General features: G+C 41.0%; 3 protein-coding genes across 4 annotated transcripts in view; all 3 read right to left on the reverse strand.

The window, feature by feature from the left end:
* The window catches only part of LOC146978040 (major histocompatibility complex class I-related protein 1-like), a 568,607-nt gene that overhangs the window by 524,175 nt on the left and 17,476 nt on the right, over window positions 1-26,956 (reverse strand). The gene's annotated exons all lie outside the window — the stretch shown is intronic.
* LOC146978051 (uncharacterized) lies at window positions 7,509-17,559 on the reverse strand. Of its 2 annotated transcripts, XM_085790790.1 has the most exons (8): window positions 17,297-17,559; window positions 16,192-16,293; window positions 15,761-15,886; window positions 15,487-15,636; window positions 11,920-11,961; window positions 10,679-10,771; window positions 10,440-10,571; window positions 7,509-8,208 (listed from the first exon to the last, which is right to left on the reverse strand). In XM_085790790.1, exons 1-8 carry the CDS (start codon window positions 17,336-17,338, stop codon window positions 8,191-8,193), a joined length of 705 nt encoding a protein of 234 aa, XP_085646916.1. In that variant the 5' UTR covers window positions 17,339-17,559; the 3' UTR covers window positions 7,509-8,190. The 2 variants fall into 2 exon arrangements, with proteins under 2 accessions (XP_085646916.1, XP_085646917.1); XM_085790791.1 differs by lacking the exons at window positions 10,679-10,771; window positions 11,920-11,961 and adding an exon at window positions 15,170-15,292.
* On the reverse strand, window positions 17,429-25,863 carry LOC146978052 (uncharacterized). The gene is made up of 8 exons (XM_085790459.1): window positions 25,693-25,863; window positions 24,930-25,086; window positions 24,548-24,740; window positions 24,268-24,369; window positions 23,335-23,436; window positions 21,425-21,526; window positions 19,214-19,315; window positions 17,429-17,485 (listed from the first exon to the last, which is right to left on the reverse strand). Exons 1-8 carry the CDS (start codon window positions 25,796-25,798, stop codon window positions 17,429-17,431), a joined length of 921 nt encoding a protein of 306 aa, XP_085646585.1. The 5' UTR covers window positions 25,799-25,863.

The raw sequence follows: 26,956 nt of genomic DNA on the forward strand, positions 1-26,956 counted from the left end.
CACAAGTCACCTAATTGGTCATGAAAAAAGCGAGTTTCGCTTTTCGGCGCGCTGTTTGCATCCCTGATTATTATCTGAAGCTTTCAGGCAACGTTATCACCCCTAAAAATAAGTATTTTTAATACAATATACTGTAGTACTATATTGGTGAGAAATTAAGGAGGAGGAGGGAAAAAAGGCGATTATTGATTTTTCTAAACGGTTATGATTTGTTATCGTGTATCCGTTTACACGTATAGATGTTGACACCCCTAATTATTACAGTGTGTGTGTGTTGTGAACATCACACACACACTCACTGTAATTAAAAAAAAAAGCAGATTTAGTACTGACTGGGGTTCCTATCATTGTAATGGCAAGAATGGCTGGAGTGTGAAACTTAAACTGAACTCAGAACTGGTCTAGTGGGGAGCTGTGGCTGGAGAGCCCCTTTACAGCAGGTAGCACACGCACACACACCTGTTGCTGCACTGTCTCTCTCTGTCCCTTGGCTCTCTGGACCGTTGTTTTGGGCTCTAATAAGGGCGCATGGACGGTCCAACCCGGGCTTTTTTTTTTTAATGGGTTCGGACATAGAATTAATGCTCATCATAAATGTAAACACACTAACGTCAGCGCGTCACGTGCAGCACCACGCCGCTCCAACAAACACTACCACGGCAAAGAAAACAAACAAACAAAAAAATAAAAACTACCGCCGCTACGTCTTGTTACGTTACTGCTCTATGGTCGGGTCAATATCAACACCTATGGCTGTGTGGGTTAAATGGTGGATAATGGCCGTCCGCCGGTCCCACCCCCCCCCCTCAGAAAAAAAGCGGATTTGCATGATTTACGAGGGCTGCATTTTCATGTCTAAAAATCCGGATTTTCGGAAAAATCACATGCCTGAACACCACAATTTGTCCGAAGCTGTTTAACGACGGTTAAAGTGAAACTGAAGATAGATATCCTGCATAGTTTGTTTCTCTCTTCTGTGCTCCCGTGATCAGAGCGCCGCTCCGCGGTGTGTTGGCCACAGAAATAACAATAAAACACATGCTTTCACATTTTGAAAATGCTTATGATTTTGTTTGTACAAGTGCAACCAAACACGAGGCTGAAGAGAGAGGGACAGCAGAGCTGCTCCGACAGCTCAGCTGCAGGTGAGCCAGGCAGTGCAATGGTGCTTTTTTTTTTAATGCCGGCACTGTCCCGAAAAGTGAAGCACAAGCACAGAGACGTCCGTGTACGTTGCTGTCTGACCTTCTTCCTTCATGGGGACTGCCCTGGATTACTGGCACACGCCATAGCCGCACGCATTCTGTTTTTAAATATGAATATTCATATTACGATTAATCAATAATTGATCCGTTCATTTTCCCGATGATCGATCAAAAAGATTTCTGCAAATGCCCATCCGTAAAGTACACACGGGGTTTAAAGGGATAGTTCAACATTTTGGCAAATTGGCCCATTGCCATAATCCCTATAGTCAAAGCAGTAGGTTCGTTATCTTCAATTGTCGGTGTAAGCTATTTTTAGACTCATCAAATACACAATCCAACAACTCCACAACGCTCTGGTGGACAAGTTGTGAGCTGCACATTCACCACGCTATGAGATAATAACACAACGTTACCACACAGAGTTGTTTTAGAGGGAAATACAGAGACTGCCTGATGAAAAACTGCCCCCGACGGCAACGTGCATCAGCGGTTTTACATGTATTTCCCTCTAAAACAACTCTGTGTGGTAGCATTGTGTTATTATCTCATAGCGTGGTGAATGTGCAGGTCACAACTTGTCCACCAGAGCGTTGTGGAGTTGTTGGATTGTATATTTGATGAGGGAAACCAAGGAATCCCACTAGCCTCCGTAGCGTAGCTCTGAGCAGCTCAAGGCTCTGCTCCGCCGTTCTAAAAAATAGCTTACACCGACAATTAAAGGTAACGAACCTACTGCTATGACTATAGGGGTTATGGCAATGGGCCAATTTGCCAAAATGTTGAACTATCACTTTAAAGCAAAAACTTACCTTTGGTGGGGCCAATGTATTTGCAGACACATGCTGCTTTGTCCTCCTTCAATCTCACGTGGTGTTTGGCATCATGCATGGGATTCAGTCTGCTGCCTCGCCTCACTGCAAAATATCATGTCAATTCAGTCCTTACAAATACACAGCATTATTTGAACTCATTTTTAGCAAAGGTATTATGCCAGGCACCGACCCAGCTTAAGCTAGATGATGCTGAAGTTAGCTTCCAGCTTCCATCAGGAAGTTCAACAAAATCTGTCTAGAGTCTCGGTCTCAGTTGAACCCTGAAATCTGAGTATCTGGTTCCAGGGAAGCTGATCTGAATTAGTCTGAATTATTAACCCTGAGTATGTTAAGCACCCGCAAAAAAGCCATCATCTATGGAGCTCAGATACAGTGATTCACCATGGCAATGGGGGAATTTAAAAATAGGAGCCTCTATTTCAGTAGACACACATTAATGCATGTTTATGCTGACTGTGCACATTTAATTATTTTGTGGAATGTGACTGAGGCCACAGATACATTACATTTAAATAAATCTGTTCACCTTTAATATGACAAACATGAGCAGCTAAAGGAGAAGATTTAAAAAAAAAAAAAAAAAAAATCAAACATGATTGCAATATTACAATCTCATCCAGTGAGGGGATTTACATTTGAAAAGAGGTTAAAATACAGTAGATTTTAAATGTTAGAAATCTATGTATGTCAGATACTTCAACAAATGTAGTGAATTGAAATGCTGTTAAAACACGTTCAGAATGTATAGTTTGAACGAGATTTTTAAATAAACTGTATAGGCTATGGTCTGAATGTGTTTACATTGACTAAAATATATACGTTATGCCGTAGCTGAAATAAAGTCACTGATAGCTGTTAAGTCAATATCCTAGTAATTGTGTAAAGCATGTCTCGTGTCTTTGATCTCTATATTTGTAAAATAAATAAATATATATAAATAAATCCGCGTTCACACAGAGACACAAGCAGCTTTTTGTTTTAGCATTGACGTACAGTTGTAAAATGTCACCTACGTTAGCTTAGCTGTTAGCTTAGCGGCTAGCCGACCTTACCACTGATACTGTTACAGCTATGAGCAACCATGTAATTCGTGAATGGTCTTGAAATAATCGGGGTACCCTAAGCTTTCTAACCGTGTTTAGCATGGATATATATATGTTTAAGGTTGGTGTTGTCGCTACCTCCCACCTCCGCACCGGCGTTTCAGAAGCTACCGTTGCTAGCTAGCTGATGGAGTATCCAGTAGAACGTTAGCTAACAACCAGCGTGAACACATTATTAAACTAAAGCTTGTTTAAGTCGGTCGGGGCTGCCAGTCAAATATGTATAACGTTACGGCAGAATGTAAAATATGAAAGTCTTACTTTTAAACATTCATTTTCCTCCGCTCCGCTTCGTATTATTGCCGTCCCGAGCGTCCCCACTGCTTCTGGCTGGTCCAGGCCCACTGCAAGCCCGCGGCGGAAATTCCCGCCTGGCACATCCGGTTCACGTATGTTACATCCGGTTCACGTAACCTACGTGAACCGGATGTGTGTAAAATGGCGGGTCATTGTGTATGTTTTCCCGCAAAAATGTATAACTTGCAATGTCTCTTGCAGCCTCTGGTGTCGCTGTCGGACACACACGTAATACACAAGCCCTGGTTTCACAAACCCATCCTGCTTTATGAGACCAATATGTGCGAACGTCAGAGAGGCAGGGAGTGGGCTATTTCAGTAGAACAACTATATTAACTGATGACACAAGACATTATGTAATCACACATATATTGATAATAACTTATATTATTATAGCTCAATAATTATAACATTATAAAGTTTTATGTTTATGAGCCCATCAAAATTGGTTCCATATACCGATTGGTCTTGTAATGCTGGTGAGTAAACCTAAAAATTGGTCTTTTAAACCATGTATGCCAACACACACACACACACACACACACACACACACACACACACACACACACACAGTCTTAGCTGGTAAGACTACAGCCTCTTAACTGTCTTTCCTGTTTGTGTAAGGGACTTCCTGTAATGTCTGCTGTGCCCACAACCAACCAACCAACCAACCAACCAACCAACCAACCAAACTACAGCAGAGAACACTTTATAGGAAACATAGAGATTGACATTTAATGTACTGCATAGAAAATGAGTCAAATGTTGTGATAATAAATGAGTAGCTAAACATTTGGTATCAAACAATTCAAATCATTGCTTTCACAATGTAGATTTAAAAGTATATCATTGTAGGAGAAAATAGAATGGGATCTTACCTGGAGAAGCAGCATGGGTTAAAAAGATTAACATAATCAATATCTTCATCTCCATTTGATAAAGACAAGCTGATCTAAAGATTAAACTTCAGACCTGTGCGAGAAACGTGTTCAGAGATGAAAGATGTGGAAGGAGATTAAATGGTTCGTCACAAACAAGAAGCTTCCTGCTCAGTGACAGGTACGTGCCCCTGGAGCTTCAGATTCATAAAAAGATTAAGTCACGAAAACCAACTGGTATTTTCTTAACATTGGCATTTGTAATTTAACTTGGCCAAAATAAATATATTTATTTAGTTAAACAGTGTTGTTCTTTTTCTTATTTTCACAAAAAAGACCCTCACCATTTCAGACATTTCTGACTTCCCCTATTTAAACTTGGTTCATTCCAAAAACCCTAAAACCACTGAGGCTGTACACCAGTGAAGAATTACCAGTAAATAATCTTCACTGGTACACCAGAACCTGAAAAGTACAAGTTCAATTACATTATTTCAGATTCAGATTCATTCTTTATTGCCCCCCAGGGGGAATTTGTTTTCACAGTCCATATTACATTTAACAGATAAACATTCAACACAAGTAAACATACAAAATGAAAAAAACACACACACACACACATATGACCTTCTGCTGAGGTTGTTCAGAGCATTTAGGGTAGATTAAATAAAACTTTTCCCGAAGCGAACATACTTGCTTTATCTTTTCAATTTCAGACTTCACAAAGTCCATTTGCCAAACCAATGAAATATTGTTGGCTTCAGAGGTTTAAGAGTAACCAACAATATAAGACACAACAAAAACAAAGAGAGAACTGAAAGTGCATCCTTTCATTTTGTGACTGCTGTCTCACCAAGAAAATAGAACAATATATAGGCTACAGTGCCTTGCAAAAGTATTCATACCCCTTGAACTTTTCCACATTTTGTCACATTACAACCACAAACTTAAATGTATTCTATTGCAATTTTGCATGATAGACCAACACTACAGTAAGTGGCACACAATTGTTAAGTGGAAGGAAAATTATGTTGTTGAAGATTTTTTACAAATAAAAATCTGGAAAGTGTGGCGTGTGTAGCGTGGTGCAGAGTGAAGCTACCCTCCACTACACATTTAATTTGAATGTCTTTCATTTTGTTCTGCAAAGAGCAAAGGTATGTATTTTATCATCACAGTTCGCCACACACACACACACACACACACACACACACACACACACACACACACACATACTGGTTTTTGCCCTTCAGGAGGTCCACCAACTTTTTGCTCCTTTATGGGGTCCACCCTTTCCAGTGGTTCTACAATGCTGTAAAAAATCAGGTAAGCTAAAAAAAAATTCTCAATCACAATAATCACTTCAATTTAACAAAATTCTAAAGTTTTGTCAAAAAAGTTTTTTGGTCACTTGTGGGGTCCGTTTCTAACTTCCGTCTACTTGTGAGGTCCAGTGTTACACACACACACACACTTCTCTTGTTTTTGTATCTTTGCAGGGTATTAGGTTACTATCTGGGGCCCATTGACCACTTGCTAACCACTGTTAAATGTTTCCTGCACCAACAATAAATATCATTAAAAACATATGAAAATGTAAACATATGAGAAGGCTAGACACAAATAGGACACACGCTGGACTTTGGTTGAGTTCACTACTTCCTTCATTCCATCACTTTATCCTTTACACCTGCAAATCCACATGCCTTGTTAGCTCATTAACTAGTCTATCTGCTGTCATCTTGACAAAAGATCATCAATAGGAAGACAGGGTAGTAGCATGATAATCAAATAATGATCCTCAGAACCAGCAATTGACCATTTAAAATGAATGAACCCAAGATCTAATTTTGAGTCAACACTGTTTTTTTTTCTTCTTTTTATTCCACCCTGGAGTTAACTGTAAGCATTCTTCACGTTGCATAAAGTTAGCTGAATAGTGTTACCGGCGCCAGAGCTAGGGTCTCTGGTCCGGCAGCATGAGCCACTCAGGCGGCATCACTATATGTGGCTATTCCAGACCCACTACACTAGCATAATTGTCTATGTCTTATTTTGGCGAAATTGTGAAATCAAATCAGTGCTGATTCACCGTGCATTACAATGCAAATAAACAAACAACAAGAAGATATCCTGAAGGCCCATGTATTTATTTATCAAAACATGTCAGTGAACAGACTACATATTACACGTTGATAATGCGAGTACATGACACACAGTGTACTACATTAAAGATAACTTATAGAAGTGTGTTATTTGGAAACTATAGTTTTAACATAAGTTTATAAACTTATGTTAAAACCCATTCACTTGAATCACAATTTTGAATCTAATTGAATAATCCTGACTGTACTAGCAATTTGGATCTTTGTCATGTAGCTACAGTATCTAGCTGGCTTCATGTTAACCATGGCAGCTCTGTGCAATGGCTGAAGTTGCCAGTCTGTCGGTACAGTCAGTATACCATTGGGTATACCCAATCATTTTACAGCTGCTATTTTAAAAGGGATAGTTCACCCAAAATTCAAATTGCACTCATTATCTGCTCACCCTCATGTCAACTAAGGGCTGGCAGAAATTTCAGAGTTATCTGTGGCTTCTCTGAGTTAAAGGTGGTCTCAGTGCAGCAGTGTATGTCCATATAACGATTGCAAATGGATCCCACTTTTTTCATAACAAAAAGACACACGAAAAAACATCCGAATACCTCCATACAGCTCATATGTAATGTCCGTCTTGTATTGAAACCCTGAAACGAGAAATTCCGTTAAAAAAATTATGTAAAAAAATTAATAGGTCTATATTTCAAGCTTGTTTGTAGTGGAAGCTCCCAGCACTTCTCTTCCTGGTCCGTCCAAATCTCGTGAACCGACATCAGTGCAAATTATGCGCACATCTCGAAAGATTTGGACAGACCAGGAAGTGCTGGGAACTTCCACTACAAACAAGCTTGAAATATAGACTAGAAAAAATCTCATTTTGGGGCTTCAATAAGACGGACATTACGTACGAGTAACATGGAGGTATTTGGATGGACATGCACTGCTACACCGAGACCCCCTGTAACTCAGAGAAGCCACGGATAACTCTGAAACTTCTCCCAGCTCTTAGTGGACATGAGAGTGAGTAGATGAGTGCAATTTGAATTTTGGGTGAACTATCCCTTAAGGTGAATAGTTGGTTACCTAATCCCTTACTGGAAATGTTTAATTTGCAACATAATTTGCATTAGGAATATCATAACAGTGTAGTACAGTGTTACAGACTGCAAAATTAATGAACAAACATAACTTTTATCTGACAACAGTATAACTGAGGTAAAGCATGTATTTGTTTAATGTGTTGTCAACTGCTAGAACCACAGCAGCTACTTCAACTTACAGCCTATTTCCGCTTTGAACAAAGAAGTGTTGGCATTAAACTTATGCCAAAAGAAAAGGAAAGTCAGCCAACTTACAATAAAACTAATGAATCAATTTTTCATTGAATTGAATTTTTCATTTTGAGTGATTTAGCCAAGACTTTGTAAACAGGCTGACAAGTCATATTTATGTGACATGAGTTGATATTACTGTACAACTCTGTTTTGAATTGGGCTTGTATGAAGACTCCTCCATAGAAGACAGACAGAGAGGGAAACGGAGGTGTCCATACTTCTGATCAGTCCACTGCTTTCATTCTAATTTTCTTCTCATGGCAGTTATTCTATTTTTGAGGAAATATTTGACTGCTTTCCAGTCTCTTTGTTGCAGCGCTTTAGGTTCTGCAGAAATGCAGCGCTCACAGTCGGCTTTACCTGGAACTTCTTGCCTCACCAAAAACCTCTTCAGGTGTTTTTCTACAGCAGAAATTTCCTCGGGTGTCCAACGTTTTACAGCAGCTTTTTTACCTAAGAAGGCAGAAAAAGATTACATTTTGATTAAACTGACAATTTCATAGCAGGAGCCCTGACTGCATAGCACATTACAGGACTCCCTGAACTGATAAACAGATAATCGATCCATCATTAAGTTCATGATTCAACCCTGAGCTTCACATTCATTCTGTAATTACTGGAGAATGGTGCATTCATGGACCACAGTACGTATGAAAAAATATTAAAATGTGATGTTATTTCTCTACTCGCTGCTCATATAACCAAGTAGTATTCGCTGCAAGACATCCACCCACAGCCGCTGGTACCAAGCGGTGGAAAGCCAAGCCGTCGAGGACGTGTCATGCATGCAGTGTAATTTGACGTCAGCACGGGAAATTTGGACCCAGAATTGCAGCGCATTTTGCAGCACACAGCCTGTTCAAGGCAACAGAGAGATATGCTAGATGGCTCATTCTTTTTGGTTTTGAATGCTTCATGTCCCATTATTATTAGAAAACTTAAAATGCATTTCTATTTTTTCATAAATCTTGCCTCATGATCCTTTTCCCTGGCTAGATCACCATGGTAATTTATGCTTAGGTTATGTTTAGAGTTTCATCCTAAAATCGGCTGTAAAAGTGCAGCTGTTCCACTATTTAACTCATTTACAGCTGGCATCACGTTTACTTTGAAAGTCCAGTGATGTGATGCTGAACTTCGCCAGACTAGAGCCATAGACTGTTAGGTAGGCCTAAAAGAAGTAGGTGATCGTTGCAGCGCAGTTCAGTTCATGGTGGAAGATCAGACCTACAAACATACACAGACAGCGTGTATGACCTGCACCGGACGTTGGTGCTGGAAAAAAATAAAGAAAAAACGAACAGCGCCACTCTGCAGCTCACCTGTGGCTCACCTGCAGCTGTCAGGAGCCTCGCTCTCTCTTCAGCCTGGTGTTTGGCTGCACTTTGTTTAAAATAGTTCAACATGTGAAGATCTATAACCGCCATCTGAACAGCGGTCAGCTGAGCCGGAGCACAGGGGACGTGGCTGCTGTGTAGGCTTGCTATTTTATAACGGTAAAAAAATATTGTCCTGATATTATGGGATGTTAAAGTTTGTAGCAAGTAGACTACGGTGCCGTGAAAAAAAGGAAAAACAATCGCGGGCGACATTGATGCGCGTCATGCAAGAGAGACAGGAGAGGAGGGAGAGAGAGTGAGAGGAGGGATTGATACGGAGCAAAGGCACTGTCAGGTGGGATGAACTGGGTCGCTGCACCAGGTGAGACAGGCTCACGCTTCCCTGTCCCTCCTCTCTCTTTGTGTGTCTGCCCATTTTAACGCCATCTTGACGCAGTTCAGCATCACATTAGGTTCATAATGGTCTCCATTTGGCTCTGTGCTAAAACAAGGGATGGCTTCATCACTTGTCTGAGCAGTAAACTCAGTGAAACAGCTGATTGAAACACACAAAGTCTACTTTATGAAAGCGATATTTGATTTTTGTCAATAAAAAGCCAATAAAGTCACATACTGTCCCTTTAAATGTAGCTCAATGTAGAGCTGTCAGATATTATAAGCAGCTCTCTTGTATTTTCATGATGCTTCAGGCTATGATCAAGCGTCCATGCTCATTCATGCTCTCTCCATTAGAACAACCTGCTCCTCTTGGCTGATCGCTGGTACAGGCATCACCACTATTAGCAGTTCTGTGCAAACCTCCAGCGCTGGAGAGAGGCTGCTTGCACCAGGCGAATATTCAACGTGATTTGGGAGAAATTTTAACAGCTCTAGTAAGCAATCACACAGGTAGCTCTATGTTGTCAGGGACAGGTCAGGACAGTCTGAAGACAGACAGCTCTGAGGTTGTTTATAAAAATGAAATGCCTTGACCACATCACAGCAGAGGAAACTCCGCTGTTCTCAGCTCCACTGTGACAAGTGTTTTTTTTTTTTTTAAGCACCGGTAGCGACCAGCTAAAATACGGGAGGATACTGGACCAGTGCAGATCCGGTGTATTTATCAAAGCTTGGTTTCCGTGCTGAGGCACCCAGTTGGTTTGAGCTGCGTTAATGAAGTTATAGGATACTGTTCAGGCACCAGTGATTGTTCTGTTGCTTTTTGACTCTTTACTCACTGGTCGTCTGTGTTTTAGCGATTGTACATGGCTGAGGCCAGTATAAAACAGGTAACATTTTCATTAAAAGCAAAGTAGTGAACTTTTGGGCAGTGGCCCAAAAGAGAATCCAAGCCCCAGAGCTTACCTCTTTTTTTTGCAGACACACTCTGTTTATGGACTTGTGATGTGGAGGTACATTCTTGAGGGGATGACAAGCTGACCTCATCTTCTGACTCCTCTTCTCTTGGCATGCTGACCTCATCTGGTTGACTGACATCTAGGCACAGAAAGAACTTTAATAAATAATGAATGACAAAAAATTGAAGAAACAGTCAGAAGAGAAATTATTTTATTTTATAAAATAATCTAATTGTTCAGGCTCACCTGTTGCAGACCCTGTCTGGTCTTGGACTTGTGATGTGGAGGTACATTCGTGTATGGATGAAATGCTGACGTCATCGTCCGACCCCTCTTCACCTGGACACAGAAAAGGCTCATTCAAACATGCAAGAGAGACATACAAACTTTAATAAACTTAAATATAAGTAGTCAGTAAAGCTAGATTGATAATGATATTAACCGAAATGACATTGAAATACCCGTCAGGCAGATCAGAGAATGAATATCGAGACAGAGTCTGTTATAATAATTATTCATAACTAATAAAATACATTAAAATAATCCACAGTTGTCTGACTGAACTGAGTCAAAGGGGTTCTTCAAACAGCTGGTCATCTTATTGCCCCAGCCACAGTAGTGAACTGTGGAGCAGCTGTTTACAGTCTCTTCTTATATTTGTGTCTCACGCTCTCACACTCTCCCTGCACCAACCACTGCCTGCAGCCTGGTCTGTCTCACTGCTCTGTCTCACTGCTCTTACAAATTATGATTTTAGCCTGGTCTATTAAGACTTAATTTATTTAGTTTACATATTTACAATTTAACATAATTCTTAAGCATTTGATGGAGTTTTCCACAGCTACCATATTTATTAATGTTTTCAATGCAGTAAAGCTGAAGATGTCCAGGTAGAGAGCAGCAAGATGTCCAGGGGAGACTGTGAACTAGGACAAAAGGCAGCACACAATCATAAAATTGTTTCTTTTAGCATGGATGGTATATGAAAAACCTTAATTACACATTCTGAATGAGTGATTTCTCCATGTACAGTTGAGTCTTTGGCTCTGCCTACCTGAGAAAGCCACCACACGCCAGGGCTTATCTTTATAAAATATTTGAAACGGCTGCAGATGTTCTGCAAATGGCCTATTCACACTGCTAAACCTTTGCCCTGCAACATTTTATAATGATTTTGTCTTGTCCTGAATCTTTGTTGTGAGCTTGGTTTTACAGATGAATGACAGTTAAGAGAAATGTAATATTGTCACTGTACTTTGACAATCATATAGTAGATTTCAATCCCAGACCCCCATCTTGCTGAATCAGACTTGTGCCCTCAATCCTGGAGACAAAGTGATATTGTATCCTTGTCTTAACACAAGGTCAGGACATTACCAGTCAGGGAAACCTGCAGGCTTTCAACGGTGTTAACAAAATCCAAATGCAAAGCTCATATATATATTAATGACCAATGATGGCTAGTTTATAACCAATTTATCACATACCTTCGATGTCCTCTTCTGAAGGCCCCTCCATGCCAATGGTCTCTAAAATGTTAATAGATATAATATTATTTTTATTGAGTTGGAAAGCTGAAACTGTGGGCAATCTGCCAATTAAGACTATACATACTGTAAAAACTGCAGACAATTGCTTGACTGATCATACTGTTTCAATAACTACTGAGGTAGATACAGTCAAAATACAATACAGATCAATAAAACTTACTTTTCTATCTGTATGTTTGTGTCTATGTGAGAGCAACAGTCATTCTCATCCAATCACCACTATTCCAATATGTTTTACAGGGTAAATATTTGCTTACTGGATGCTTAAGAATAAATGTCATATATTGTACTTTTAAAAGTAATGACACTTAGTACCATTCACGTCAACTTGAATTTCATCCAGACTTTTTCCTTTCAATTCTCCTAGGCGTCCCTGCTCCATGGCCAGTAGTACTTTGCTGATTTTAGCCAATTGGAGGGTGCCCTCTGGAAGGCGGTAGTGCTTCCGGTGGACAGCGATATTATGCCCAAGAAAGTCTGCCAACTGATCGAGTTCCGTGGTCTTGAGGTTCAACACAGTTGAGAGGGTGGCGATATGTTTTCTCAGTTTTGTTGATGTTAATGCTTCAGGATTTTTGATGTGGTCACATTCTCCTACAAACTGCCTTATGCAGTCAGAGGCCCTTAGGTAATGGACAGAGCATGGTAATGCAAACAGATACACATTTTCACACAGCACCCCGCATTCTTGTCTCTTCTTGGTTAGAGCATCGAGTGACTCTCTCATGAGTGGGGTCAAAAGAACTGGTACCTTTCTTCCTCTCTTGCCAACAATTGTAATCCTTACAAAATGTTTACACAGCTTCTGTTCAAGTGGTGTAAGAGCCAAGCTTACATCTCCATGTGTGTCTGATGTGTCCTTTGACAGGTACGAAGACAGGAGCATCCTGGACACTTCCCCTCCTCTCCGCCGGTTAAACAATACAACTTGTGTCAGGGTCACTTTTGCAAGCTCCTTCCAGTTTGATGGTGATGGGTGTTCTTGTAGATCATTCAAATGTTGCTGCTGTTTCTCAGCTAGATGACAATGAAGCTTTTGGATATCTTGTGTGAAAGGTAGGAGTTGTGGAGCATTCCATTTGCTCTGGTCTAGCTGAGTTAATGCTTGGCTCGCGATATCAAACCTCCAACTTTCTTGATAAAGTTGAGCAAAATCATCAGCATCTTGAGTAGCTTGTTTATCTTTCTTTTTCAGGCCTTCAGACTTGATGAACATGGCCAAAGAATGTAAGCTATGGCCAACCTTGCGCGCAAGAGATGGACGTTGGTATTTACCAGTTTGCTCACTGAATCCAGACAGGCTCTTAGCAGCAGAGACAACCTGAGTGTACTGTTCAGGTTTTATGAGTTCTTGAATGGTCTTCACATGTGTAACTTTTCTTGCTTCCAATAAAAACCTGCCAAGCTCTCTCAGTTTCTGTCGTATATACTGATGTTGACTGACAATCTTCTCATTCTTTTTGAACAGTCTGTAACCATACTCAAGAAGGCAGCGGTCTTCTTTAATAACAACTGCAATCCTGTCTTGGTTCATAACACTTAAGAACTTCCAATAAGCATCGTTAAAGCCAGGTGGAGCAGGTTCAGCGAAAGCACACAATGCTTGAACTCTTTTTTTGCCTGGTTTGGTATCCTCAGGTTTGAAGCTGCACACCTGAAAGTGACGCCACATCGCTCTTCTGGAGAACAAGCCATAGCAGTGAATACAATGGGTAAATTGCTGTCCTTCAGATTTTTTCTGTGGTTGCTTCCATGGTATGAGATTGCCTTTTCGTGTCTCCAGAACATCACTGTTGTGCTCAAAGTTGCCTTTATTTCGTATATAGTCTAACTGCAGTCTTCGTTCTTTTGAGTTCTTTGGCAAGCTCAGTGCTTTTGCAACCTCTGTTTCATCTTGGTGCTTACGCCACAAGTGTCTTGACATTTTCTGGACAAACTTTCTGCAATAAAAGCAGAAATGTTTCTTATTATAGCTTCTGGATCCATTCCCCTTCTTTAAAACTGGACTGACATAGATGGACTGTTCTTCTTCCAGGGGCACTGAAACACTCGCATCCTTTTGTGAATATGTTGACACTATTTTCTTTTCATTCCCATCAGCTCTGCGATTTGGAAATTTTTGTGTGGGGGCTTGACATCTTTCAAAGGTTCTCTTCTGGCTAAGCTCAAGCGAGCTCTGACTGGAAGACTCACTTGTGTTCTGACCAGAAAACTTGTTTCTCTGACTTGATGACCCACTTCCACTCTCCCTGGGCTTAAACTTGCTCTGACTGGATGCCTTGCTTCTTCTCTGATTTGAGGACTCACTTCCACTGTCCCTGGGCTTAAACTTGCTCTGACTGGAAGATGTTCTTCTACTATATGCTGATTTTTTCTTTTTTCCATCTTCCAGGGTTAATTCCAAACTGCTATCACTCTCTGTGCTTTCGTCAATGGGACATGGAATGTACTCATCTTGACTATCTATGTCTGAGTCATCTGATTCCACAACGTTCATCTGAATCTTTCAAAAACAACAACAACAAAATCATGTGTCAATCACTCATTTTGAAACATTAAGTATCAAAAATCTGAGTATACTTTGAATGTGTAAATAAATTTATGAATGAAAACACATACTGTTAATTTATGTTGGACAAAACATTTGACTAAAAACTGGGAATGGCGCTTCCATTTCCTTTTATATTCAATTAATCACATTACATAATGAACAAATACTGGCATTTTTTTTTACCATAAAATTAAATCTGTTAGGTCCTTGTCTGACTGTTAACAGTGGTTTCGCCAGTGTTTCCAGGCAGACAAGAAGATATTGCATGTGTTAGCAGGCAGAAGACGGCATAACACCAGTGGCTGAAATTATAACAAGTGAGAGGACACAGCCTACAGCTGGTGAAACAGCAACTTCATGTTCAATTGTTCATACAAAAAATGAGACATTGCCCGCAAAATGAAGTTCATTCCCTGTCCTCACACCACAAGCTTATGTCAGTTTTCTCTCTCTTTCTCTCTCTATCTTTCTCTCACCTAAGTAATCATGCCCATCCCTAGTAAAAACCTTCAAAACAATCTAAATATGTCATATATATATATACAATAAAATTGAGTCAGTATCAGGTCCACTAGCAAGAATACCAGACATGTTCACAGTCATGAAAACACATAAAAGAATCAAAAAAAGGCTTACGGGATGGCAAGAGATTCTTCTTGGCCTCTGTGAATTCCTTTTAGGCTCGGAAATGAAAGTGCCTTGTGTGCTGTCATCACTTGAGTCGTAGAGACAGCCAGCAAAATCATATACTCTATCCATCTGCAAAGAGGAAGACATGGAGATTATTTTCCCTTTTTGTTGACACGGTAGAAAAACAAATGGCAGATGGATGGACAGGCAGACGGATCGACGGATACATTTATTGTCATTTCCACAACAACGAAATTGGGGAAAAGGGCTCATCAACTAAAAGTACCCATACTGTAACTTACTCATAACTTTTAAGACCTCACCAGAATGCTTTTTGTGCGTCTCAGTGGTGGAACAAGTTCATCATCTGATTGCTCGTTGGAATGGTTTGGAGAAGCCTCATCACAGGTGTCTTCCACAATAGATTCATCGGTATCATACAAATGATCAGACACATCCGGCCCACTATCCATCTGAAAAAACAAAAGGTATGTCAAGACGTGCATATATTCATCCACAAATGCACATAAAACCAATAACAGCAAGGTTTATACAATTACTTGACTAAAAAATGAATGGATTTCATGAATGGCATACCAAAATGTCATCTGTTTTCTTCCTTCCATCACGGTGTGGAGTGGACGTTTTGTTCTCCATACAGTCCTCATCAGTTTCATCACTATCTGAATAAGCAACGAGCGAAAACCTTTGGGCTTGAAAAACCTAAATATGAAAAACAGGAAAATCTGTTAACTTTAACAGTTAACAGTCTGTTAACTTTAACAGACAGGTGGAATCTGCCAATCTGCCAACTGTCTCACATTTGAAATATCACTTTAAAACACGCAACAGCTCACACAGTGTACAATTATGACTGTTAAAATCAAAGTTGAGATAATGCCAAGTGATGCCAAAGGAACATAAAAAGCAAAGTGGACATTGGCCCATTTTGGTGACCGAACAGCATCACAAGCTAGTCACCACAGATTAGTTGTGATGACTGTCTACAATGTCTTTTTTTTTTTTACCTGTGTGTTAGTCTCATCTGGCTTTGATTCCTCGTGGAACATCTGGGTTACAGGACAGGTCTCCGTCTCTACTGCTGCTGCAGGAGTCTGAGGGTCCACCACCTGAAATTTAGATGCCAGACAAGAAGACACTTAGAGCTGAATGAAGTCATAGCTGTATGTGGAGACATTCATAGCTAACAATGTTACCTAAAAGTAAAACAGATTCTCAAACAGCACAGAACTATAAGACTGAGGTCACAGCATCGTTTTTCTGAGATATCAGCAACTCTTATGAGCCATTACAAAGATTTGCAGTGCCTCACATTTGAAATATCACTTTAAAACACGCAAGAGCTCACACAGTGTACAATTATGACTGTTAAAATCAACGTTGAGATAATGCCAGGTGTTGTCACAGGAACATAAAAACACCAACAGTGAGAACCAAACGGAGGGGCCCCATATGGGTGAGACTAGAAACATACAAGTGTGTTAAGTTCCCCTCGCCCATCAAGAGTGTTTGTGACATGAAATGACCCCACAAGGACATGACTTGAAATGTGTGACATTAGCTGGCTGTTATCAGACCATCCAATGAGTAATAACGACTACTTTAAAGCAATATGAACATTGATGGCCCATTTTGGCTTAGTCTTTCTGACTACAGCATCGTTTTTCTGAGGTATCAGCAACTCTTATGAGCCATTACAAAGATTTGCAGTGCCTCACATTTGAAATATCACTTTAAGACACGCAACAGCTCACACAGTGTACAATTATGACTGTTAAAATCAAACTTAAGATAATGCCAGTTGTTGTCACAGGAACATAAAAACACCAACAGTGAGAACCAAACGGAGGGGCCCCATATGGGTGAGACTAGAAACATACAAGTGTGTTATGTTCCCCTCCCCCATCAAGAGTGTTTGTGACATGAAATGACCCCACAAGGACATGACTTGAAATGTGTGACATTAGCTGGCTGTTATCATACCACCTAACAAGTAATAATGACTGCATCAAAGCAAAGTGGACATTGGCCCATTTTGGTGACAGAACAGCATCACATGCTAGTCACCACAGATTAGTTGTGATGACTGTCTACAATGTCTTTTTTTTTTACCTGTGTGTTAGTCTCATCTGGCTTTGATTCCTCGTGGAACATCTGGGTTACAGGACAGGTCTCTGTCTCTACTGCTGCTGCAGGAGTCTGAGGGTCCACCACCTGAAATTTAGATGCCAGACAAGAAGACACTTAGAGCTGAATGAAGTCATAGCTGTATGTGGAGACATTCACAGCTAACAATGTTACCTAAAAGTAAAACAGATTCTCAAACAGCACAGAACTATAAGACTGAGGTCACAGCATCGTTTTTCTGAGATATCAGCAACTCTTATGAGCCGTTACAAAGATTTGCAGTGCCTCACATTTGAAATATCACTTTAAAACACGCAAGAGCTCACACAGTGTACAATTATGACTGTTAAAATCAACGTTGAGATAATGCCAGGTGTTGTCACAGGAACATAAAAACACCAACAGTGAGAACCAAACGGAGGGGCCCCATATGGGTGAGACTAGAAACATACAAGTGTGTTAAGTTCCCCTCGCCCATCAAGAGTGTTTGTGACATGAAATGACCCCACAAGGACATGACTTGAAATGTGTGACATTAGCTGGCTGTTATCATACCATCCAATGAGTAATAACGACTACTTTAAAGCAATATGAACATTGATGGCCCATTTTGGCTTAGTCTTTCTGACTACAGCATCGTTTTTCTGAGGTATCAGCAACTCTTATGAGCCATTACAAAGATTTGCAGTGCCTCACATTTGAAATATAACTTTAAGACACGCAACAGCTCACAGAGTGTACAATTATGACTGTTAAAATCAAACTTAACATAATGCCAGTTGTTGTCACAGGAACATAAAAACACCAACAGTGAGAACCAAACGGAGGGGCCCCATATGGGTGAGACTAGAAACATACAAGTGTGTTAAGTTCCCCTCCCCCATCAAGAGTGTTTGTGACATGAAATGACCCCACAAGGACATGACTTGAAATGTGTGACATTAGCTGGCTGTTATCATACCATCCAATGAGTAATAACGACTACTTTAAAGCAATATGAACATTGATGGCCCATTTTGGCTTAGTCTTTCTGACTACAGCATCGTTTTTCTGAGGTATCAGCAACTCTTATGAGCCATTACAAAGATTTGCAGTGCCTCACATTTGAAATATAACTTTAAGACACGCAACAGCTCACACAGAGTACAATTATGACTGTTAAAATCAAACTTAACATAATGCCAGGTGTTGTCACAGGAACATAAAAACACCAACAGTGAGAACCAAACGGAGGGGCCCCATATGGGTGAGACTAGAAACATACAAGTGTGTTAAGTTCCCCTCGCCCATCAAGAGTGTTTGTGACATGAAATGACCCCACAAGGACATGACTTGAAATGTGTGACATTAGCTGGCTGTTATCATACCATCCAATGAGTAATAACGACTACTTTAAAGCAATATGAACATTGATGGCCCATTTTGGCTTAGTCTTTCTGACTACAGCATCGTTTTTCTGAGGTATCAGCAACTCTTATGAGCCATTACAAAGATTTGCAGTGCCTCACATTTGAAATATCACTTTAAGACACGCAACAGCTCACACAGTGTACAATTATGACTGTTAAAATCAAACTTAAGATAATGCCAGTTGTTGTCACAGGAACATAAAAAACACCAACAGTGAGAACCAAACGGAGGGGCCCCATATGGGTGAGACTAGAAACATACAAGTGTGTTAAGTTCCCCTCCCCCATCAAGAGTGTTTGTGACATGAAATGACCCCACAAGGACATGACTTGAAATGTGTGACATTAGCTGGCTGTTATCATACCACCTAACAAGTAATAATGACTGCATCAAAGCAAAGTGGACATTGGCCCATTTTGGTGACAGAACAGCATCACATGCTAGTCACCACAGATTAGTTGTGATGACTGTCTACAATGTCTTTTTTTTTACCTGTGTGTTAGTCTCATCTGGCTTTGATTCCTCGTGGAACATCTGGGTTACAGGACAGGTCTCTGTCTCTACTGCTGCTGCAGGAGTCTGAGGGTCGGCCACCTAAAATTCAATTAAACAATTAGTCATGTTAAACCACATCACACATATCAAACATCACATGCATTTCCTTAGATACACTCAGAATAATACTGGAAACATGATTAATATTGGAGAAATACGAAGATTTTTTACACTTAAATATGTCTGCAAAAAGAGGGCTGCCGCTTCACCCGGCTGGTTCTTAGCTAAGGTGCTGGAGACATAAACAATGTCAAAAATGAAAAAGAGACTCTCCACACACTTAGATCGATGCAGTTTAACTTTATTAAAAGCTAAGCTTTCGGTCTCACATGACCTTCATCAGAGCATACACTGAGACAATGGGCAGGCAGGTAGAAAAAGACGCACACTCCTAATTTCATCAGTGATACACCTGTGTGCACCCTGGTGGTGGAAGCTCCACCTCTTGGGAAATGTAGTTCTGGGGCATACAAATGGCAGCCATCTCATAGGGTCAAAGCACAGGGTGAAGCACAGTCAATTTGTTACTTTGAACAATCAAAGAGAAACACAAATACAATCATGAAACATCTCCTGATTAAACACACTCAAAACAGGAAAAATTGGCTCTGGGAGGTGTTGACCTTCATCAACAGAGATACCCAAATAGAAAAGAAGAGAGAAAACCAGTACATTAAATTGAATGAAGAGCTATGAATGGGTATCAGGCAAAAAACCATCATAAACCATAGTCTCTATATTCTAAATGAATGTCTAGGATTATAACAAAACATGCATATCGAAATCCTCATTCAGGCCCATTGGTTGAAGTGTGTCTAGAGTATCTATCAGAATAGCTCCCGTTGGCATAATCTTCTGTCCACATCTCCTCCTCTTGATAATACAATGTGCAATGGGCATTTTAATAAATAGATCACATTTTCTGTACTGCATGTGATAAAGCCTCTTACAGGAAAACTTTTGTGATCTATTTATTAAAATGCCCCTGTGATAAGACCTACATAGGTAAAACTACACGCAGTCTAAAACAGAGGATCAGCGAGCACAAGAGCTCCATCAGACGCAATGATGTGAACTACCCTGTAGCTCGCCACATTAGTGAATTCTGACATCCTATCTCCTCTCTGCGATTTCAGGGCATTGAGTACATTGTATTGTCAATAGGAGGAGATGTTGACAGGAGATTATGCCAACGGGAGCTATTCTGATAGATACTCTAGACACACTTCAACCAATGGGCCTGAATGAGGATTTCGATATGCATGTTTTGTTATAATCCTAGACATTCATTTAGAATATAGAGACTATGGTTTATGGTGTTTTTTTGCCTGATACCCATTCATAGCTCTTCATTCAATTTAATGTACTGGTTTTCTCTCTTCTTTTCTATTTGGGTATCTCTGTTGATGAAGGTCAACACCTCCCAGAGCCAATTTTTCCTGTTTTGAGTGTGTTATTTAATCAGGAGATGTTTCATGATTGTATTTGTGTTTCTCTTTGATTGTTCAAAGTAACAAATTGACTGTGCTTCACCCTGTGCTTTGACCCTATGAGATGGCTGCCATTTGTATGCCCCAGAACTACATTTCCCAAGAGGTGGAGCTTCCACCACCAGGGTGCACACAGGTGTATCACTGATGAAATTAGGAGTGTGTGTCTTTTTCTACCTGCCTGCCCATTGTCTCAGTGTATGCTCTGATGAAGGTCATGTGAGACCGAAAGCTTAGCTTTTAATAAAGTGAAACTGCATCGATCTAAGTGTGTGGAGAGTCTCTTTTTCATTTTTGACACTTAAATATGTCTTTAAAAAAAAAAAAGAGGGACGGTGCGTCCACATATCAGTACACAGACATTTGTGGGAGAACCAGCAAATATTACTACATGGTGAACATGAGTCTTGTGTGCACAGTACATTCACTTAACATGATGCTACACAGATGTGATAAGTTTAGCAGTACGGTTACTGAATGTGAATCAAGTCTTCTGGTCTGTGCATGCAGCTTGCTAGGCAGTGAGGGACACAGCGCCACATTCAGCACAGTACGTGAACCTGAATCACTCACATCTGGCCAATTTTGTTGACAGAACAGCATCACAAGCTAGTCACCACAGAGTAGTTGTGATGACTGTCTACAATGTATTTTTTACCTGTGTGTTAGTCTCATCTGGCTTTGATTCCTCGTGGAACATCTGGGTTACAGGACAGGTCTCTGTCTCTACTGCTGCTGCAGGAGTCTGAGGGTCCGCCACCTGAAATTTAGATGCCAGACAAGAAGACACTTAGAGCTGAATGAAGTCATAGCTGTATGTGGAGACATTCACAGCTAACAATGTTACCTAAAAGTAAAATAGATTCTCAAACATAAGGACATGACTGGAAACCTGTGTGACACTAACTGGCTATCACACCATTCATGACTGCATTAAAACAAAGTGAACATTGGCCCATGTTGGTAACAGAACAATATCATATACTAGTCACCGTAGTGATGGGATCAGCAGTTCGTTTGACTGTACTGAATCAGTAGAATCAGTCCATTAAAATGAGTCGTTCAAAAGATTTGTTCACTGAATCACTCTGTGGTTATGGAGCCCTGACTGCAAAGAGCATTATTCTCTAACTTCCTGAACTGATACACCGACAAACAATCCATCACTAGGTCATGATTCAGCCCTGAGGTTCAGATACACTCTGTAACACGTTCACTGCACTTAACTCATTGAGTGCCAACCACGTAATTTCTCGTTTTTCGTTCCCATGCGTTGAGTGCCAAAAACGAAATTTTTCGTTTTTTGCTTTTTTTTTAAATTATGAAAATAGACACTTTAATACACATTATATGTAAATTTGGGGACTCTACGACGAGGAGAACTGAAATAGATGACGATCAAAGTCACATGACAGCTCATGATCTGGAAGTTTTTATCATAACTCAGCTTCTGCAAACGGAGTTCTGCATGCAGATGCAGCGCAGCTGCGCCGCAGCTGCTCTGCTCTCACCCGCGGGGCTGCAGCAGCTGGGAGCTGAACCAGGAAGCTCTCAGCCGACAGTCCCGCCCGGTCTTCATCTGGAGCAACACCGTGTCCTCCCCAAAGTCCTCCCGCGGTAAAATCTGATGGTCTCTGGGTCAAAGCAGACCGGCACCACCGACCCGTACCACAGAAGGACCACGACCACCGGCGGGACCGGTGTTCGCGAGCCGCTGTGGCCGGCAGAGCCTCACGTTCCGCGGCGAGAGGCTGTGACACGGCACGGTGCGTCTGTGTTATTGTTGTTTAGTGGCGCCCCCCCCGCCCCCGATGGTGGTTTTGTGAATAGAACAACAATTGTTGTGTATATTTATCTTATACGAGCCCTTTGATCCAGAAATGCGAGTGTGAGAAGAGCGACAGGCACAAACAGCGCACCTTTCATAAAAGACGCTCTATCTCCTTTTCTAGAAAAAAAGGAGGGATTTTGGTGAAACCCAGCCATGTTTAGCTTGACTTTTCTCAGGAACGGAGGCACGTAGAAACAAACGGTTTGTGGCCATTTGAAGGATAAAGTTAAACCTTTCAAATGAGCCACAGTATGTGTTGGTGGCAATAATATAGAATACACTATGGCTCTAAAATAAAAAGTCAAATATGGTCTAATTTGCCGGTACACTTGACTAAAACTTTGGAAAGGAGCGCGGCACTCAATGAGTTAATGAGGGACATGATTGCAAAAAAAGAGAAAAAAAAGAGGGACGGTGCGTCCACATATCAGTACACAGACATTTGTGGGAGAACCAGCAAATATTACTACATGGTGAACATGAGTCTTGTGTGCACAGTACATTCACTTAACATGATGCTACACAGATGTGATAAGTTTAGCAGTACGGTTACTGAACGTGAATCAAGTCTTCTGGTCTGTGCATGCAGCTTGCTAGGCAGTGAGGGACACAGCGCCACATTCAGCACAGTACGTGAACCTGAATCACTCACATCTGGCCAATTTTTGTGACAGAACAGCATCACAAGCTAGTCACCACAGAGTAGTTGTGATGACTGTCTACAATGTATTTTTTACCTGTGTGTTAGTCTCATCTGGCTTTGATTCCTCGTGGAACATCTGGGTTACAGGACAGGTCTCTGTCTCTACTGCTGCTGCAGGAGTCTGAGGGTCCGCCACCTGAAATTTAGATGCCAGACAAGAAGACACTTAGAGCTGAATGAAGTCATAGCTGTATGTGGAGACATTCACAGCTAACAATGTTACCTAAAAGTAAAATAGATTCTCAAACATAAGGACATGACTGGAAACCTGTGTGACACTAACTGGCTATCACACCATTCATGACTGCATTAAAACAAAGTGAACATTGGCCCATGTTGGTAACAGAACAATATCATATACTAGTCACCGTAGTGATGGGATCAGCAGTTCGTTTGACTGTACTGAATCAGTAGAATCAGTCCATTAAAATGAGTCGTTCAAAAGATTTGTTCACTGAATCACTCTGTGCTTATGGAGCCCTGACTGCAAAGAGCATTATTCTCTAACTTCCTGAACTGATACACCGACAAACAATCCATCACTAGGTCATGATTCAGCCCTGAGGTTCAGATACACTCTGTAACACGTTCACTGCACTTAATGAGGGACATGATTGCAAAAAAAGAGAAAAAAAGAGGGACGGTGCGTCCACATATCAGTACACAGACATTTGTGGGAGAACCAGCAAATATTACTACATGGTGAACATGAGTCTTGTGTGCACAGTACATTCACTTAACATGATGCTACACAGATGTGATAAGTTTAGCAGTACGGTTACTGAACGTGAATCAAGTCTTCTGGTCTGTGCATGCAGCTTGCTAGGCAGTGAGGGACACAGCGCCACATTCAGCACAGTACGTGAACCTGAATCACTCACATCTGGCCAATTTTTGTGACAGAACAGCATCACATGCTAGTCACCACAGATTAGTTGTGATGACTGTCTACAATGTCTTTTTTTACCTGTGTGTTAGTCTCATCTGGCTTTGATTCCTCGTGGAACATCTGGGTTACAGGACAGGTCTCTGTCTCTACTGCTGCTGCAGGAGTCTGAGGGTCCGCCACCTGAAATTCAATTTAACAATTAGTGATGTTAAATTACATCACACAGGTCAAACATCACATGCATTTCCTTATATACTCAGAATAATACTGAAAACATGATTAATATCGGAGAAATACACACATTTTTTACACTTAAATATTTAAAAAAAAAGCTCCATGCTTAATCCAACCAACTCACCTTGCTGCGCCATGGCCATTTTGAATCACCATAGTTGTACTCAATTTCAGATCCTATTTCTATTTTCTTCATCGCGAATAGGCACAAATGTGGCTTGTTGTTAACTATGATTTTTTTCATGACACAGTTTGGATTTTTGTGACTGTCATTGACTAATCTTCCAAGAGATTCATCTTCTTCAGATGCATCAAGGCTGAAAAGTATAAGAAAGATCATAGTAGTGTTTTAATCTTAAATAGTTTCATTGGAAGAAATATGTTTTAATGAATTTTCCAAGAGTATTTGCACTTTAGTTCATTCATCATCTATTAAAAGTTTGTTCTAGGGTTCATTTATCTAGCGGCTATACATCTATACAAAACATCTATCTTTACATGCTTACCAAAAGTGACAGTTCTGCCACTCAAAGTCAAAGAGGAATGTGCTTTCAATGTCCGAGTAACATCGTGACTGGCATTCTTCCTGTGTGAGGAGTTTTCCCCTGTACTCCAAGACAAAGTCCCCTGGTTCAATGGGGTTTGTGGCAAACACTCCTCTTCCTACAAGAATATAATAAAGTAAAGGCATGTTACAGTTTGTTGTGAAGTGGGTTTGTGTGCTGTCTAGTCAATGTGCCTGCAGACAATGCTCAGCACTTCCCCAGTTTGATGGCGACAGCAATAAGAGTTATTTTAGTTTCTTAAAAGAGGTCCCTATTGTATGCATTGATATGCAAGTACAGTGAATATCACAGTCAGTCACATATAACCTACACTGAGTTGGCAACCAAGGAAATGTCACTTCCGGTCAGAGCCGTTACACAGTTGGGTAAGCTCAGAGACGTTCAGATATAGAAGTTCAGGTTGTGGTTTTTCAACTTGGTAAACAACAATTCAGGCAATGTCTCAAAGTATCTAGAGCCGGCCGGCGAATGTTTAATGTTTACTTCACAGGACACTTCAGTAGAATATTTTAACAAAGCACACTGTCTTGCCTGGACTGTAAAATATCACACTAATTTCTATCAGTCTGTCTGATTGAAATTCTCTGTCAAAAGCAAAAAAGCCACATATGTATAACCTGAACCCTAAACTGTCCTTTGTATGCACTTTATGGGTTTGCTTTTGAAATGCATAAGTTGTGTCAAGGAAACTACTGCCACTTACCTTTGTCACTGTTGATATGTCTTGCTAAAAGGCCAGGCTTGTCAGTGCCAGACAGGATATGTGTTTTTGCATCATCTGCAGGCCTGATCCTTCTTCTCCTGGACATGATGGCCCTGGGAAAACATTTTTTAATCGTTACTCCACATTCACCATAAGAGAATTGTTCAGTAAGCTATTGTTGACAGACAAAAAAAATACATCTGCACAAAATGATCAGAGATAAGTTAATATTGTGCATGTTCAGACTAGTTCAAAACCAGCTGCAAAATATTACCAGCAACAGCAGGTCAGACTAAACTAAGCAGCCACTGAGACAGTTTGCAGTTTATGTAGTCTAATAAAATAAAAGCCTAATATAAAATCGGCCCAGTGCGTGATATAAAGCTGCCGCTTCAAGTGGAGATTTTTTTCCCCACATATAGCCCGTTCATTCATCATCCTCTGAATCAAACAGGTGGGGGACCTGAGAAATCCGCAGTACCTGTAGTTTGCTATCATTCTTTTATCACCGTGTCTCGTGCGGGAGACGAGATGAGGCGGCTCGAGCCAGCTTTGTGTTCATGTCAACAAAACCTGAAGCCCCGGTCCGGTTTCCTCCTGACGAGGCGAATGCAGCAATAACAACAACAACAACAACAACAACAGCAGCAACATCAACAGCTGATTCCGTCAGGTGAAGATGCTCAGAGAGAGAGAGAGAGAGAGAGAGAGAGAGAGAGAGAGAAAAGTAAGCTGCTCAGCGTGATCCCTCCGTATAAACGCTGCGCTCTGATCCAACTCCACTGACTTTCACCCCCACATGCACACACCCCAGCCCGGCTAACCCGGCCTGCCAGACTAGCAGTGATCACACCTGTACTGCGAAGGAGGCTAGAGCCAGCGTTGTTTCATTCATGTCAACAATATCTGAAGCCCCGGTCCGAGTTAACACTACGACGCTGGTTGTCGACTTGGTTTATTTCCTCCTGACGCGAGTCGGATCAACAACAACAATCCCCCCGTACAAACGCTCCGCTATGACCCAGCTCCACTGACTTTCACCCCCCCACACACCCCACACCCCGGACGGCTAACCCGGCCAGCCTGTGAAAACACCTACCTTCGGTTAAAGAGCCAGACCGGCCGCCGCCTCCTCCTCTCCCCATACGGTTGTTTGGCGTTAGCAGCTACTGGGTTAATTAACCCTACCTGCCTTTTCTGCACTGTCTCGCTGCCACATTCACTTTCTAGGGTGGTTTTAAATAAAGATTATCTTGCTTAAGTT

The sequence above is a fragment of the Trachurus japonicus genome, chromosome 11, assembly GCF_045865225.1.
Source record: "Trachurus japonicus isolate A0001 chromosome 11, Traja_1.0".
Taxonomy (NCBI): Eukaryota; Metazoa; Chordata; class Actinopteri; order Carangiformes; family Carangidae; genus Trachurus; species Trachurus japonicus.